Below are 14,848 nucleotides of genomic sequence, written 5' to 3'. Positions count from 1 at the left end.
TTAGTAAGTCCTTCGGCACTCATAGGTGCCCCAAAGAGGGCTCCCGTCCTCCTTTGGCCAGAGAGAGCCATTGTTGTGGAGAGGAGCTGTGTCTGGAGACTCCTCTGAAGCGGCCTGGAGCATCTTGGGAGTCAGGTCACCGGCCATGGTGGTCATAAAGGACGAGAAAGGATAAGGGGAGGCGGCAGAGTAGCCAGTTGCGTAGTGGACATCGTCGAGGGCATGGAAAGAGTAGGACTGAGTTCCGGAGATGGGAGAATTCCAGCTGGGATTTCTGTACTGAGACGAAATGCCCGGCTCAGGAGAAGAGAGGCAGACGGTGCTGGCGGAAGACACTTGTAGGGAGTCAGGAGGGCATGCGTCCGCTTGGCCAAGGCTGTCAGGCAAGGCTTGTTCCCAGGAGTCTCTCTGCGAGGAAGAAAACAGACCACAGATTAGAGATTTCAGTGGCGTGCAGCCAGGGGAGCAATCCTCTCTACAGAGTCATGGGTAGCAGCTTAGGAATGAATGTGCAACCTGACCGCATAGGGAGTTGCTCCAGCCCCTTCATCATTGTAGTTGCCCTTTTTTGCACCTTTTCCAGCTCTACACTATCCTGCATGGAATGACTGCAGGTGGCCTACCTAGGTTAAATGTGAGAACTGTCCACTTACAGCCATTTCATGGGGGAGAAGTAAACAGAGAGGCGTTTTTCTCCCTCTCTCGTAGTAGCAGGATCCAGTGGGGTAATCCAATGAAGCTGATGTGTGGGAGATTCAGGACAAACAAGAGGAAGGACTTCTATGGATGGGGGAGAAACTCAATCTTGTTTGCATTTTAATGAGAAACTACTAACTCACACTTCTCAGACCAACAAGGGAACTGAAACGTAGTTATCCTTTGAAATTCGCACATCTCCAAATTTTGCAATGCAGTTCTCCAACCAATGTGTACAAAAATACATGTATCAAGGGGAAGTATACAGAAAAATGCCTATATTTGTTAAAAATAACATATAATAATGCCATCTATTGGGAGAATTGCTTGCAGAAATGCGTATATTAGTAAAAACCGCGTACACAAATGTGTTTATAAGGGAAAGCGTGCAGTGAAATGCCTGATGATTTTCATTTTTTTAAAAAAAAAATTACAAGTTGCTACGGAAATGTGGAGAACTGAATTTAAGATTCTAAAAGCGAGAAGCTGAACCTGGCAGATTTGTCCGTCTCTATGCATCACACGGCGCAGACTTAAACGCTGGCATTTGTAGCGACGGCCACCAACTTGGATGGCTTTAAAAGCCGTTTAGAGGACAAAGCTATCCGTGGTAACTGTCACACAGCACAGACGTAAAACGGTGGAATTTGCTGCCCCAAGATGTAGTGACGGCAGGCAGCTTGGATGGCTTTAAAAGCAGAGGATAAAGCAATTGGTTTGCCTCTGAATGCCAGTTGCTGGGAACCCCAAATGAGGAGAGTGCTGTTGCGCTTAGGTCCTGCTCGCGGACTTCCCACCATGACAAGAGGATGCTGGACTCAATGGGCTTTTGGTCTGATCCAGCAGGCCTCTGTGTATGTTTTTCTCTACTTACAGTTAAAAAATGTGCGGAGTCACTTGGGAAGGACGCCAGTGACGAGGCACCAAAAAGAGATGAGGCTCCAGAGGTAACGGTTGCAGTGCGAGGGTCGGCATATTGGTCAATGAAATGGGCGTCTAGAAGCGAAGGATATCCCTGGGCTGCCGGCGATTCATACGCAAATGGCTTTGCTACGAGGGAGGAAGTGCAGGCGTCGCTAGAGAGATGCTTATTGCTTTGTAAATCCATATCTGCCACTAGAGATCTTCGGACGCCGTAGTAACCAGAGACAGGAGGGGAACCTTTTGCTAATGGAGAAAACAGTTACCAGAGCACCAGAAGCCAACAAGGGGTGAGCTGAAGTGGCAAAATATGCGGTATACAAAAATACACACTAGAATTTGGGCTGTCATCCGATTAAAGGAATCATAGCCAATTCATTGTATGGGGTTCTTAGCCGATCAATCAATTAACTGATGGAATTTGCATGTGGGTAAAAACAGTATTTCTGTAGAAAGAAGCACTCTGGGTATTTTCTGCAGATTAGCCATATTTTGGACAGTGCCCCGTTCTGCCAGTGAAGATAAGAACTCCCCCCCTTCCCTGCAGTCCCTTGCGCACCCTCAAAATCAGCTCTGGGGAGTTGGGGGACCCTCCAGGGAAGATTTTAGGGTTGCATGGGAGTGTCATGCCTAGCCCTGACCTGGGGCCAGACCCTGAGTCCTCAGAGGATGAACCAAACACCATACAGGTGAAGACCTTGAAAAGCAGGTAGGGAGCCAAAAATCCAATGCTGGGGATCTCCGGCCCTTCTGTGTTGATACCTGAGTAAGAACCTCTGGAAATGTTAGAGGAAGAGGAGATACAGCTACTCCCTCCCTCCAGTCCTTGAGAACGCCGGCCCCCAGAAGCTTTAGGTCCAGGCCAAAAAATGATGATGGGACAGTATATATCTGTAAGCCCAGAGTCAGTGGTCTACTTGTTAGTAAGCAATCCCTTATACTCCTTCACTGCCAGCAGATGTGGTTAGGGTATGGTTCAGGCAGCCAGCGTCCATAAGGCCTTTTTGAGCATTTAGTAGCTGGAGGTAATGGAGCTTGTGGCTGGTTTAGGCAGTGCTCTGTGTTGTGGTGTACCTTGCAGAATATTCTCCAATATTGACCTTGGAGTGGGTTTTGACCTTGCTTCTGGATCATGTTTTGAGTTCTAGAGATTCCCTGTGTTTGACCTTGGCTTGTTTGGACCGTGCTACTGTGCAACTCTGTCTGTTCTGGTAAGAACTTTGGTGAGAGGCTGGTATTTCTGGGTCTGTGGTCTTAGCTCCTGAGGGCACCCTTGGGTCACTAGGAGGAGAGGAAATGTAGGTGCTGCTGCACCAATGGAACACATGCAGGCAAATCCTGGCTCAGCTGAAATGCTTACAGGGTGACCAATTGCTAATCTAAGCTGTCTCACCCTTGCAGCGTTATTCCAAGGACAGAAGAAAAATGGGACATCCTATCTATTTAACAATGTTAATATTTTGTTATTTAAATTTTTGTAAACTGTATTGTTCTTTTCTGATGTGTATTTTATATTTGTGTTTCTTTTCTGTGAGCTGCCTTGACGGCCTTTTTGGCCAAAAGGTGGCATAGAAATAAACCGTGACATAATATAACATCTATGTCTCCTGGGGCTCACTGGAGGAAGCAAAAGAATCTGGATACAAATGGGAGTTTATTTCTCTGGGAAAATAGACTTACCTGCCAATGGGATAAATGATGACTGAGTTGTGGCAGTGCTGCTGCCCTGAAAGGAAAAGAGGAGAGTGTTGAAATCTAAATAATTTCTTTCTCACATTTAACAAGTAAGGCTCTCAAGTTCTGGGGTAAGTTAAGCACAAGTTAACCGCTAGCCTAAACGTAGCAACAGGGTGATGGTGCAGGACAGCCTTGACAACCAGGTGCCCTCCAGATGTTTTGGATGGACCACAACTTCCATCAGCCCTAGACAGCTGATGGCTGGGGCTGATGGGAGTTGTGGTCTAAAACATCTAGAGGGCACCAGGTTGGCAAAGTCTGATGTTGGAGATGCCTAGTTTCTTTTGCAACAAACTGGACCACTTTATATACTCCAATCCAAACCCCTCCCCTGTTGGGAAAAAACCAAGACGATTGCAAGGAAGAGGAAATGCTCCCATTGGTTTTGAACCTAGAGTGGCAGGGACCAAACCTCCTTCAGTTTGCATACTGCAAACAGGAGGTTCCTGACCAGGCAAGCAACCAAATTTAGAGGTTTGGATTTGAATTAAAATTTGCCAGTGTCAAGACTTCCTTTTGGTTGACAGTGTTCAGCTTCCCACCTGGACATGCGGCTCATCCATGGAAATGAGCTCATTGGATCTTCTTGTAGTTACAAGCCACGCTTGCGGGGGAAAGCAGGGGCGGGGGAGAGAGAGCTGGACAAAGAGGCGGAAGGAACGTAATATTCAATCAGCACCTTGGAGCTGACACCTTTCCAGGGATTGTTTTGCAAGGACTTATTCACACGGTCGCTCTGAAGGGCTTCTCAGGTTGCACAGGAGAGCTGCCTTCGACCGACTTGGGCTATTGGTCAGCCTAGCCTAGCATTGCCTGCTGTGACTGGCAGGAGCTCTCCAGCAAGACTGGCCCTACCGTTAGGCAGAGTGAGACAGCCACTTCTGGCATCAGATGCTGGAAGGGAGCGGGGAATGGCAGAGAACAGCGAGTGCTGCTTGGTTGCCATGTGCCCTATATATGTGTGTGTGTTGTACACAGACACACACAGAGTGTGGGGATAGAAGGTCCTGCTCCTCATCTGAGGAGCACTTGTCTTTGATGTCTGGGCAGGGCTGAACCCTGACAATAACACGTCTGTTTTTGCACACTAGGCCAGTTATCATCATGTCAGGCACAAATGCAGCAAACACCCACAGCGTGATGTTTCATACGATTGCAAGTTTGGGGTCTGAGTAATGGTGTAGAAGTAGGGACCCTGCAGGTTCTCCAGCAGCTGAATCATGAAGAAGTCTGTGGGTGCTTCCGGATGACCATTCATCCTGATTTGAGGTCCCTCTACCCTGGAAGTCTTACAATGTTTCGTACTAGCAGGTTGCATTTCTAAAAGGAGAAGCTATGTAGAAGCAGTGATGTATAGAACTGGCCAGATATAGAGAGGCTGATCCTGGAGAAGAAGAAAGTGTAGCCTGAAGTGTGTATTGGGAGGAGGGATGTACTAGAATTCCACCCAATACGGATTTGGTACTGAATTTTCCATTAATTCACTTACTCTCTATCATTGTGGATTGGATTTCTATGTAATGATTTTCCATGGCTATTTTTGAAAACATCTTTTAAAAAATATATATATATCCACCTTTAAAAAATTGATTCTAAGAATGATAATTTATCTGTTTTCTTTCATTTATCCATACTTCCTTTTTAAACTATCAATTTTATTTGCTAGAGAGAAAACCTGGATCAGTAAAAGCGGCGGCTAGTGGAGAAAGAATGAACTCAAATTGATACCGACCTGCTAGGTTGACAGAATGCTTTTGAACTGGCCAACGGATCCCACCCCTAACTTCAGGGTGGTGGGTTATAAGGGTTTGCCCTCCCTAGATGAATCCTCTGGCTAACCCCTGTTGATCCTAGGCACCAATGAAGTCCTTGCCTGCACTTTTGGGAAATCAAAAATGCAAACAGAGCATACATCATCACCATGCAAATGTGCCTCCAATGATTATTTGGAGGCTCAAGGCCCAGGCCTTTGAAATCCTGGCAGTTGTGATGGTTCACTTAGTGAAAGACCACCTGCTAAATCTTCTGCCACTCACCTTTACGAACAGCTCTAGAAGCATCTGCCATACAAAGGGGATTTTGCTTTGTCAAATCAGGACGGGTTTCTCCCCCCCCTTTTTTTACTGTGCTTCAGTGATCAGTTCCAAGTAAAGCATTACTGCTTCCTCATCAGTCTGCTGGATCACCCCCGCTCACCTGCTCTTTGCTTTTGGGGTTATAGTTTCTGTTTTCTCACAACTGTGTCTGTGTGCGCCCATGATGTTAACACAGTTGCAAGCTTGACCAGAGGGCTGCCTCTGCTCTGTGCAAATAAGGAAGTTTGTCTAGCACGCTACAGCTTTTCGATTGAACTGAACGGGCCTATTGATGGTGTCTAGTATATTGACTCTGAGAGGCAGAGTTGGCTGTGAACCAAGAAGTCTTTCGCTTATCACTTTTGCCCTGCAGTCACTTGCTCAATAGAAAGCAACCGTTTTTAGCGGTATCATAGAATGTTTTTAATTGTAATTGTGCTTTGGAATGTTTTTAACTGTATTTCATATGTTTTTCTTTCTTTCTTGTTAAATGGTTCTGTTTATGCTTCGCGCCCTGCATTCCTCCGGACATAAATTCCATAAATAGTAAGGTGAGCTGCTATTCTCTGAGCCTCAGCTAGGGGTGTAAAAGGCACTGTTCTCTGATCCACCCTGTATTTGTTGCACGCAGCACTGTTTCCGTTCTGTTGCAATGCGGCACCTGCCAAAAACGATCTTCATCTCGCCGTCTGCTGTGGCGAAATTATGTAACTTGTGTAATCGAATGGCATTGTTACATTATTCCAGCCCGTTCATTTCAATGGGAAGGAAACACAATGCAAATGGGGGGGGGGGATTTTGCCATCAATTATGTATTGTTTGCATACTGAAAGCAACAACAGCAACAAATACCACTGGATTGATTTCTGTTCTGGACCTGAGATGGATCAGCGAACATCAGCAATTTCCACTCCTGTTTTCCATTTTTGTCAGACTTTTCCCACATCCTGAATCTCGGCGCCACATCTGCAACATGGAGTTGATGCTGGCAGTCCTGAGCTACCCTTGCAGGGTTGCTCTAACTTCTGCGCTTGATTCTTGACACTCGGATTTTGAATCCTTTTTTTAAAAAATCCTCTTACCGTTTTTAAAAGTGACATTTTCCCACAAGAGGCGAAACATGCAGCTTAACTGCCAACTCAATTTGCAATTAAATTTTTTACAGACACACCACAGGCCAACTGAATGAAGCTTGTGGACCACAGTTTGAGGACCTCTTTAACACTTTCAGAGGATCCTTTGCTTGGCAAGGGTCTTGTTTTCCACCATCAGAACTGTTGCCACCTAACATTTTCTAGAGTCTAGTGCTGGAGAAGCATTTTCACCCTGAGGGCCACATTCCCCCATGGGGGAACATCCCAGGGGACGCATGCCAGTGATGGGTGGGGCCAGAAGCAAAAGCGGGTGGAGCAATGGATTACCATTATGCAGTGTCCTGTATTCCAGCCATGCAAAATTTTTTACCCATACGAACATCCTTCATTCAGGCAAACTAGGGTCAATATTGCCATTCAAAGACACGCCCATAGAATTCAATGCAACATAAGTAAAAATACTATTAAAGATCAGTATGAATATTTAAAGCGATGGATGTGCCGTCTCCTGTCTTAAGCTGCAAATCCACAGAGATTCCACGGGAAACCTGAATGAAGTTTGCGGGCCGCAGTTTGGGAACCCCTGCCCTAACCCAACCTTCGCCAAGCTGGTGCTCTCTAGAGCTTGTTGAACTACCCTTCCCATCAGCCCCAGCTCGGTGAAGGCTGTTCTAGTAGCTTCTGAGGAGGCAGATCTGGGAGAGGAGGAGCTATACGGCACTTGGTTGCAGTCCCAGCCAGCTTATTGTTCTTGGATCCTCCATAGAGCTGGAAGGCTCAAGGCGGTCTCTGTTCCAGGCATTGTCCAGATTCAGACCTGATGAGCCTCAGCAAAGCTGCTGCATCAGCTGCCTCTGGAGTCAAGAGTGACGAACCTTTTTCATCCCAAAGAGCGCATTCTCTTGCAGGGAACCTTCTGGGGGCTGCATCCCTGTGGCGGCAAAAGTGGGTGCATGTGCCTCTTGCCTCTGTACAGTAGGCTGCATCATTCAAAAAGTCCAGGATTTCTGCCACCTACACAGCCATCTCTGCATCCAGGCAAGCAAAATGTATTGTCGGGGTTCAAGGACCCTTTCCAGCCACGCCATAGCACTCAAGAAGGGCAAGGAATAGGGCCAGTGAAGAATGTGGCCAAGGGGGGGAGACATGGCCTGGGGAGAGTCTTAAGGGCCAGACAGAGACGCCTGCAGAGCCGCATTCAGCTCCTGGGCCCAAGGCTCTCCACCCTTGCCCCAGGCCAGACCGTGCCCTAGGACTATGTTTTCTCGAATCCACTTACATTCAGCCAAGAGTTGCTTGTCTGTCTTGAACGTTTTTCAGCCAGCAGATCCTTAACTGTGTGCTTGACCCGCACTCCTTGGTAAACTCGTTTGCCGTAGTCTACGGGAACTGAACAAAAGGGAGATGAGTGAGCCAGAGGACATCAAAAAGAGACACACTTTTGTGCCCAGGGCTTAGTAAGTGAGGAGGCCCACATTTTCTACTCCCTGGTTACTCAGCCAGGTAACTAACTAGGTAGCCCAGTTTACCTCGCAGGGTTGTTCTGAGGATAAAATGAGACAATGCAATATATGCTGCTGTCCGATCCATGGAACAAAGGCTGGTGGGCTTCAGTGAGTCTGGGGGCTGAACCTGATGGGTTTTGGTGGACTAAAGGGCAGAGATTAATGCAGCCTTCATCAGCCAGGTGCCCCCCAGGTGTCTTGGCCTTCATCTCCCATGAGCCCCAGCTGGCACAGCTGCTCCCCTGCAGAAGTGACCTGAGTTTCTGTTTTTCAATTTTACATTTAATTTTCTACATTTCTGCCGCGGTTTCCATTTTTAAAAAATTCTCATGAAAATTCATCAGCATTTTTCTGTGCATTTCCTTTAATGCACACACTTTGTGTGCCGCCTAATATGCACACTTCACAAGTAATTTTCTCTAATATAATGTACTTTTGTATGTTATTTTCACTAATGTGTGCATTTTATGCCTACTGTTCTTAATATATGCATTTTTGTACACATTGGTTGGTTGGAGGACTGCCTTGCGGAATTTGGACAAGTGGTTTGTGTATTGGTTTGAGAAGTGTGAATTAGTAGTTTCTCACTGAAATGCAAACAACATTGAATTCCTCCCCCATCCCTACTCCCAGAGCACACACTGCGCCCAGCAATTTGGATTTCAGGACCAGGACTGATCTCATGGTCCTTTCACAGACAAATCCACTCCTGGTTTTCCCCCAAGCTTTCTTTGCTTCAGCAACCTGAGAAAAAAGGGAGGGCTTTTGTTGTTGCTGTTGTTAAAATTCTTGCCCATCTACTGGGAATCATCCCGAGATCCACCAGTAAATCCCAATATACCTTCAGTTCATCCCAGCACTCAGTGGCAGCTGGGGCCTCCATGTCAGTGAGACTGCAAAATCAGCTCCAGGTTTTAGTCCAAACTTTCAAGGAGCTGTCCAAGGTGCTTAAGCAATTCGAACTAAAACCCAGAGTGGATGCCACTGACATGGAGCTATCAGCCGCCACTGTCAGCCCTGCGTAACGCTACCTCTCAGTGAGATAAGACATTTAGATTAATTTTATTTAAGCTGACATAAGTTATTTTTCTGCTGTGGCTCTTTTTCCTTTCCTTTCTTGTTCAAAGTGTCCTTAATTAACATTTGTAGTATTTTTGCTATATTTGGAGGAGGTTTGTTTCTCTTTTTTAACCTCAAACAGAAAAATAGCTTACATTTTTCATAAGCAAAAGCAAACACAGCACAAGGTAGTGAGAAATCGGGGCATAAGAACATCAGAAAAGCCTTGCTGCATCAAGCCAAAGTCTAGCATCCTGATCTCACAGTGGCCAGTCAGATGCCTACAGGAAGCCCACAAGTAGTGCAACAGGAACTCTCCCCGCTTGCAATTCTCATCAACTGGTACTTATAATGCCTTTGATACTGGAGCTAGGACATAGCCATTGTGGCTAGTAGCCATTGATATCTTCTATGAATTTGTCCAATCCCTGTTTAGAAGCCATCCAAGTTGGTGGTCATTGCTGCATCTTGTGGGGAAAAGCTCCATAGTTCAACTGTGTGTTGCAACCTGCTTCCTTTGTTCTGTCCTGAATCTTCCAACATTTAGCTTCATTAAGAACATCAGAAGAGCCTGGCTGCTGGATCAGGCCAATGGCCCATCTAGTCCAGCATCCTGGGCTCATAGTGGGCAACCAGATGCCAATGGGAAGCCACACACAGGACTTAGGTGCAAGAGCACTTTCCCCCTATAACAACTCTTTTCTGACCACAGAAAACATAGCCACCATGGCTAGCAGCCGCTGATAGCCTTTTCCATGAATTTGTCTAATGCTTCTTCAGAGCCATCCAAGTTGGTGGCCATCATTGTCTCTTTTAGGAGCAAATTCCATAGTTCAACCATGGGCTGTGTTAAGAAGGGCTTTCTTTTGTTTGTCCTGAGTCTTCCAACTTTCAGCTTCACTGGAGGGCCCCAAGTTCTAGTATTATTAACAAAATGTTCAATTTGGCCAAGAGGTGGTTCCTCTTCCTACATATAACTGGGTTGTATTGTTGTCCAATGCTAGACCCATTGAGGTTAATGGCCATGCCTAACTTAGGTCCATTAATTTCAATGGGTCTTTTCTGAGTGGAACCTTGCCAAGTGTCTTGTTTTGTTTTTGCACTTGCGAAAATGCCCATTGCTCACTTCAGTATGTCTCTGAGTCGTGCCTTTAAATCTGCCATTTGTTTGTATGTTTTGCCTTTTAAGTGCACCCATCCCTGTAACAGCCAACCTAAGATAATGAGGCAGGTTCTCTTTCATTCACCCTATTGGGATCTGCCCCTGGAAAGAGCCTGCACCTGTGATGGAAGCCAGCGTGGAACTAGGGAGAGCTTTTAGTCAAATGTTACAGGTGGGAGTGTGATGTTCTGCTTAATCCTTAAGAAAACAAAAAAGATGAGCATTTCCTGAGCGAAAACAAACAATGTCCCACAGAGGAATTGTTTGATCTTTCCCTGTACTGTTCTAGGCCCTTTTGTGAGTTTGCGTTTTGAGCTTCTGCTCTGCATAGATTGTGATGGCCAGATTGGTTTTGTTGAGTAGACATGGTGCTTCCACAGAAGGCTTTTTCAAAAATGAGATAAGCTACAAGAAAAAGGTGTGGGCTATATGTTGGTCTAACTGGATAGCAACATTTTAAAAAAACGATTGCAAATGTTTTAGTTTGCTTCCAGTTTCCCAGGTTTTAAAAAAATGCTATTTGCAAACTTTTCATATTTATTTATTTTAGTAATCCTTTGAAATTTGCATTTTTCTGAATTTTGCAGTGCAGTTCTCCAACCAAATAATGTGTGCAAGTAAGCATATAGTAGAGGAAAGTGCACATAAAATGGATATATTAGTGAGAATATACAAAAATAGATTATTGTGCAGAAAATTGCTTTGCAAAAATGTGTAGATTAGGCAAAATTGCCTACAAGCATGTGCATATTAGGAGAAAAGTAATTAAAATGCTGATGAATTTCCATAGGAACTTTAAAAAAAATAACACATTGATATGGATATGTGGAGAACTGAACTTCAGACAGGAAGAATGAGAAACTGACAGGAAGTGAAATTAACAGTTGCACTCATCCCTAATTGCAGAGTGGACTGCGGCCATTCAGGATTCCAGCCAGCCACATTTTATTTCAGAATACTCCATTCCATTCTCCTCTCCCCTTTTCCGTTCCCTCCCAATAACTCAGCATTCTCTGGCCACTGATTATGCTCAGTCCACATTTGGGCTGCTTTGGAGGTGCCCCCTGCTTAGTTCCCCCCCTTTTCTTTTCCTGTTTTAAAGATGTCTGCAAACCCAGACATTTTTTAAAAATGCCTGCCAGGCATTTTAGCATGTGTTTTTAAATTGTTTTAAATGTTTAAATTGTGTTTTAAATTGTTTTTTAAAAGATGTGTTTTAAATTTGTAATATTTGTTTTTAATGTTTTTAGGTACTGTAAACTGCCCAGAGAGCTTTGGCTATGGGGCGGTATATAAATACAATAAATAAATAAATAAACCCTGGAACTCCCCCAAGCCTGGTGATATCTCCGTCTTGTGCGTTAGTGGTGACGTTTTATCTACGTAAGTCTTGGTACTCACAACCTGAACAGTGCCAACACACCCTTTTTAAATGCTTCAACCCACCTGGTCCTCATACCACAGATCACTGCCCACCTAGATGCCTACCTCCCAATTACTGGGTTACTGAGGATGAAGGTTCTATACCTGGGTTCATTTACTCTGCATAAGCCTGTAGTCAGTTTCAAAGCCAAGAAGGTGTTTGCCCTTTTGTTCATTAAAGTCATATTTGAGAAATGTCATTATCCCTACAGTATGTTCTCAACAGTTCAAAATATCTTAGGATGATTACTGATTGTGTATGTGCAAAATGGCAGGCTGTGCACTGCACAGAAACTTAGGCTGCATACACACCATACATTTATCCCTCCCCCCCGAAAGAATCCTGGGAACTATAGATTACCCCTCACAGAACTACAGTTCCCGGTTCCCTTGACAAACTGCCTTTTCCAGGATTCTTGCAGGGGGGGATTTGCTTTAAATGTATGGTGTGTGGTGTGCATGCAGCTTTAGTGTAAATGTGCATGCACAGGCATTGAGATGTTAGATGGCAGAGACAAGCATCTACATATCACCACCACCATTCAGAGATTTCAGAGGCTGTTTGTTCTTTGAGTTAAAGCAGACTTCCCCCACCTGGGGCCCTCCAGCTATTTTGGATTTCAGCTCCAGCTAGAACGGCCATGCTGCCTGGGACTGATATGGGAGTTATAATCCAAATTACCTGGAGGGCACCAGTTTAGTGAAGGCTGTCTTATGGATTTGAAGCAGTAGGTTTGCTCTTCCTCCCCCGCTTATTACATGTGATATTCTTGGAATGTTTTGAATAACAACATTTTTTTTAAACAAGGAAGAAGTCTTCCTAACTACTTTCTTTTAAGCACAGGTAGCATTTGGCACTGATACCTAGGAGAGGCTGTGATATATCTGTATTCCATGGACATCAAATGGCCTACATCTCTGCAGACTATGACAGCCCTGCCTCCCTAGCTAGTAGCTGGAGGAAGAGGTTGCTTCCAGACTTGGGCTTAATTTGCAATCGGGTCACTGAGACAGTGTTTTTTGAATTCTTGGCTTTCCCTGGAAAGGATAAATCAGGATTTAATAAGGGGGAAAAATGGGAGCTGGCATTTTGATGCCATGGACTTTGCTGCAAAAACTTTGTATGCATGAGGAGCACCGATCCCACAACACAGACCCATCTGGAAGCACCCTGATGTGGTACTGTGTGCTCAGCAGGGGCCTAGAGTCACCCAAGAAGATCTTTGTAATATGTACAAGTAGGATAGGCAGAGAATTCCACTGGAAATGGAAATTCCCACAACTGGCATGTTTCTTCAAAGACAAGACCCAAAATCACACAAATACGAGGAGCATTTGCTATCATTGTTTTTTTAGTCTGCATATGTTACACAAATAATTATATTATTTTCTGCATTGTTTTTTACATATCCCTTCCACTGAAATGCACTGAAATTAGTGGAAGCCTGACTGTAGCAGAACAGAAACAGTGCTGATTGCAACAAACCCAGGACAGGATGGAAAATGCTGTCTCTTTACATCCCTATGTACAAGGTCAGTGAATAGGTTTAACTTACACAGGCTGGTTAATACTACATAGAATTTACATAAAACATTTTCATATGTTTCACACAATTTGTTGGCTGCATTCGGACAGCTGTACCTTCCTTGGCTTAATAAGCTTCTATGCACAGCCTCTTCTCTCCCTTCTTGAAGTCCCCAGCTGGCTACAGTTTCCCATTCTGTTCAAATGTTTGCCAAATTTAGAACTAGACAAGATCTTAAACCATGGTTTGAAGTTAGTTTAAGATCCTGTTTTTGTTTTTGAAGCTGGTAATCGCAGTTTCCCAGTTTGGATGAAAGAAAAAAATAATAATTGAAGATTACTGTGTTACATTCAGGTCGCAAAGGCAGAATCAAAGGAGCTGCATCCATGAGTAAAAGATTTGTGCGTACCTTAGCTTATTAAACCAGGATATGATTGTCTGAATGCTGCCATTATCTTACAACAACCCTGTAGGGAAGACCAACATTATTGCCATGCTGCAGCTGAAGGGATTAAGCCTGAGGGCTAGCATCTTGCCTAATGTCACCCAGTGAGGAAGTAGATGAACAGACTTCTCACTTTACAGCTCAGTCTGTTAGCTGCTGTCTTATTCACCGTAAACCTCTGGCATTCATAAGCATCACCCCAAGACTGGGGGACTCCCCATTTTCTTTTTTCTGCCTCACATCTACGGACATAATCTATATACACCTGTATGTTTTCAATTTTCAAAAATGGATCTTTTGGATAAACATCACTGCATAACTTTTGTCAAGAGAGTATGTAGTCAATAACACCTACCCGTTTCCATGGTGAAGGCTGATACAAGGTCCACCTCTGTTTTCAGCAGAATTTGGGGGGGATGATCAACCTTCATGAGCTGCCATCTGCAAAAGAAGCCTCTACAAAGGTGTGTTCCTGGTCAAGTGTGATGCTGAGCCAGACGGAAATGGCCTTTTCCACAATTTTAGGCAATGCCTCTGAAATGGCTTGCCTGGGATTTGTGTACATGCAAATCCTTTGATGTCTGTTTAGATGCAATTTGCATGGCCAGCGAGGAGCACCGTCAAAAGCCTCTTTCACTGGACCAAAAGGATACTTCAGAAGCAAAAAAGGAAGGAAAGAAAAGGCAGGGGATAAAAATTAAATAAATGAAGTGTACTTTTACTGATAAAAAAAGATTAAAAGCTTTGGCTATAGAGTACTTTAACTTAAAATTTATCAAGTGCTTGAATGCTTAAGGATGATGAGATTTGCCCAAAACTGTTTGCCTGGGATATTATTAGAACTGTTATTGGCTATCTTAGGGACCACCCTGCCCACAGTTAGGTGAGGCATTATGCTATGTACTCTATCATGTAGAAACCCAGTTAAATCTGAGCCCCCGACTGCAGTCAGATCGCCTGGAATTTCTCAATGTAAAAGCCAAGAAAATGTATGAAACCATCTTGTTCCTTATCTGTAACAACACTCTAATTTAATTTTTAGATGCTTCTTGTCTTCTAAATAGGCTTGTACTATAACCCAAAAAAAGTTTTCAAAACTTTTTTTTAATTCTAATTTTAGTTAGGTTTCTTCTCCTTCATTTCTAGTATAATTTGTTGTTATTGTTACAGATCATGAAGAATCTTAACAGATAGGAAAGTGGAGGG

At 44.3% G+C, this 14,848-nt stretch overlaps 1 protein-coding gene across 1 annotated transcript; it reads right to left on the bottom strand.

Annotated features, from left to right (window-relative positions):
* Positions 1 to 14,007, bottom strand: POU2AF2 (POU class 2 homeobox associating factor 2). The gene is made up of 5 exons (XM_061593540.1): positions 13,998 to 14,007; positions 7,803 to 7,912; positions 3,298 to 3,343; positions 1,571 to 1,857; positions 1 to 408 (listed from the first exon to the last, which is right to left on the bottom strand). Exons 1-5 carry the CDS (start codon positions 14,005 to 14,007, stop codon positions 1 to 3), a joined length of 861 nt encoding a protein of 286 aa, XP_061449524.1.
* Positions 14,008 to 14,848: the final 841 nt, after the last annotated feature.

Source organism: Rhineura floridana, chromosome 12, assembly GCF_030035675.1.
Source record: "Rhineura floridana isolate rRhiFlo1 chromosome 12, rRhiFlo1.hap2, whole genome shotgun sequence".
NCBI lineage: Eukaryota > Metazoa > Chordata > Lepidosauria > Squamata > Rhineuridae > Rhineura > Rhineura floridana.
Note: the sequence above shows the minus strand (reverse complement) of the source record. Positions and strands in the feature narration are given on the sequence as shown.

Bases quoted from the DNA above. Each gene is read 5' to 3' on its own strand.
- POU2AF2 (XM_061593540.1), bottom strand. The intron at 1,858-3,297 runs GTAAGTCTATTT...CATTAGCAAAAG, and splicing joins ATCATTTATCCCATTGGCAG to GTTCCCCTCCTGTCTCTGGT. The intron at 409-1,570 runs GTAAGTAGAGAA...TCTTCCTCGCAG, and splicing joins ACTCCGCACATTTTTTAACT to AGAGACTCCTGGGAACAAGC.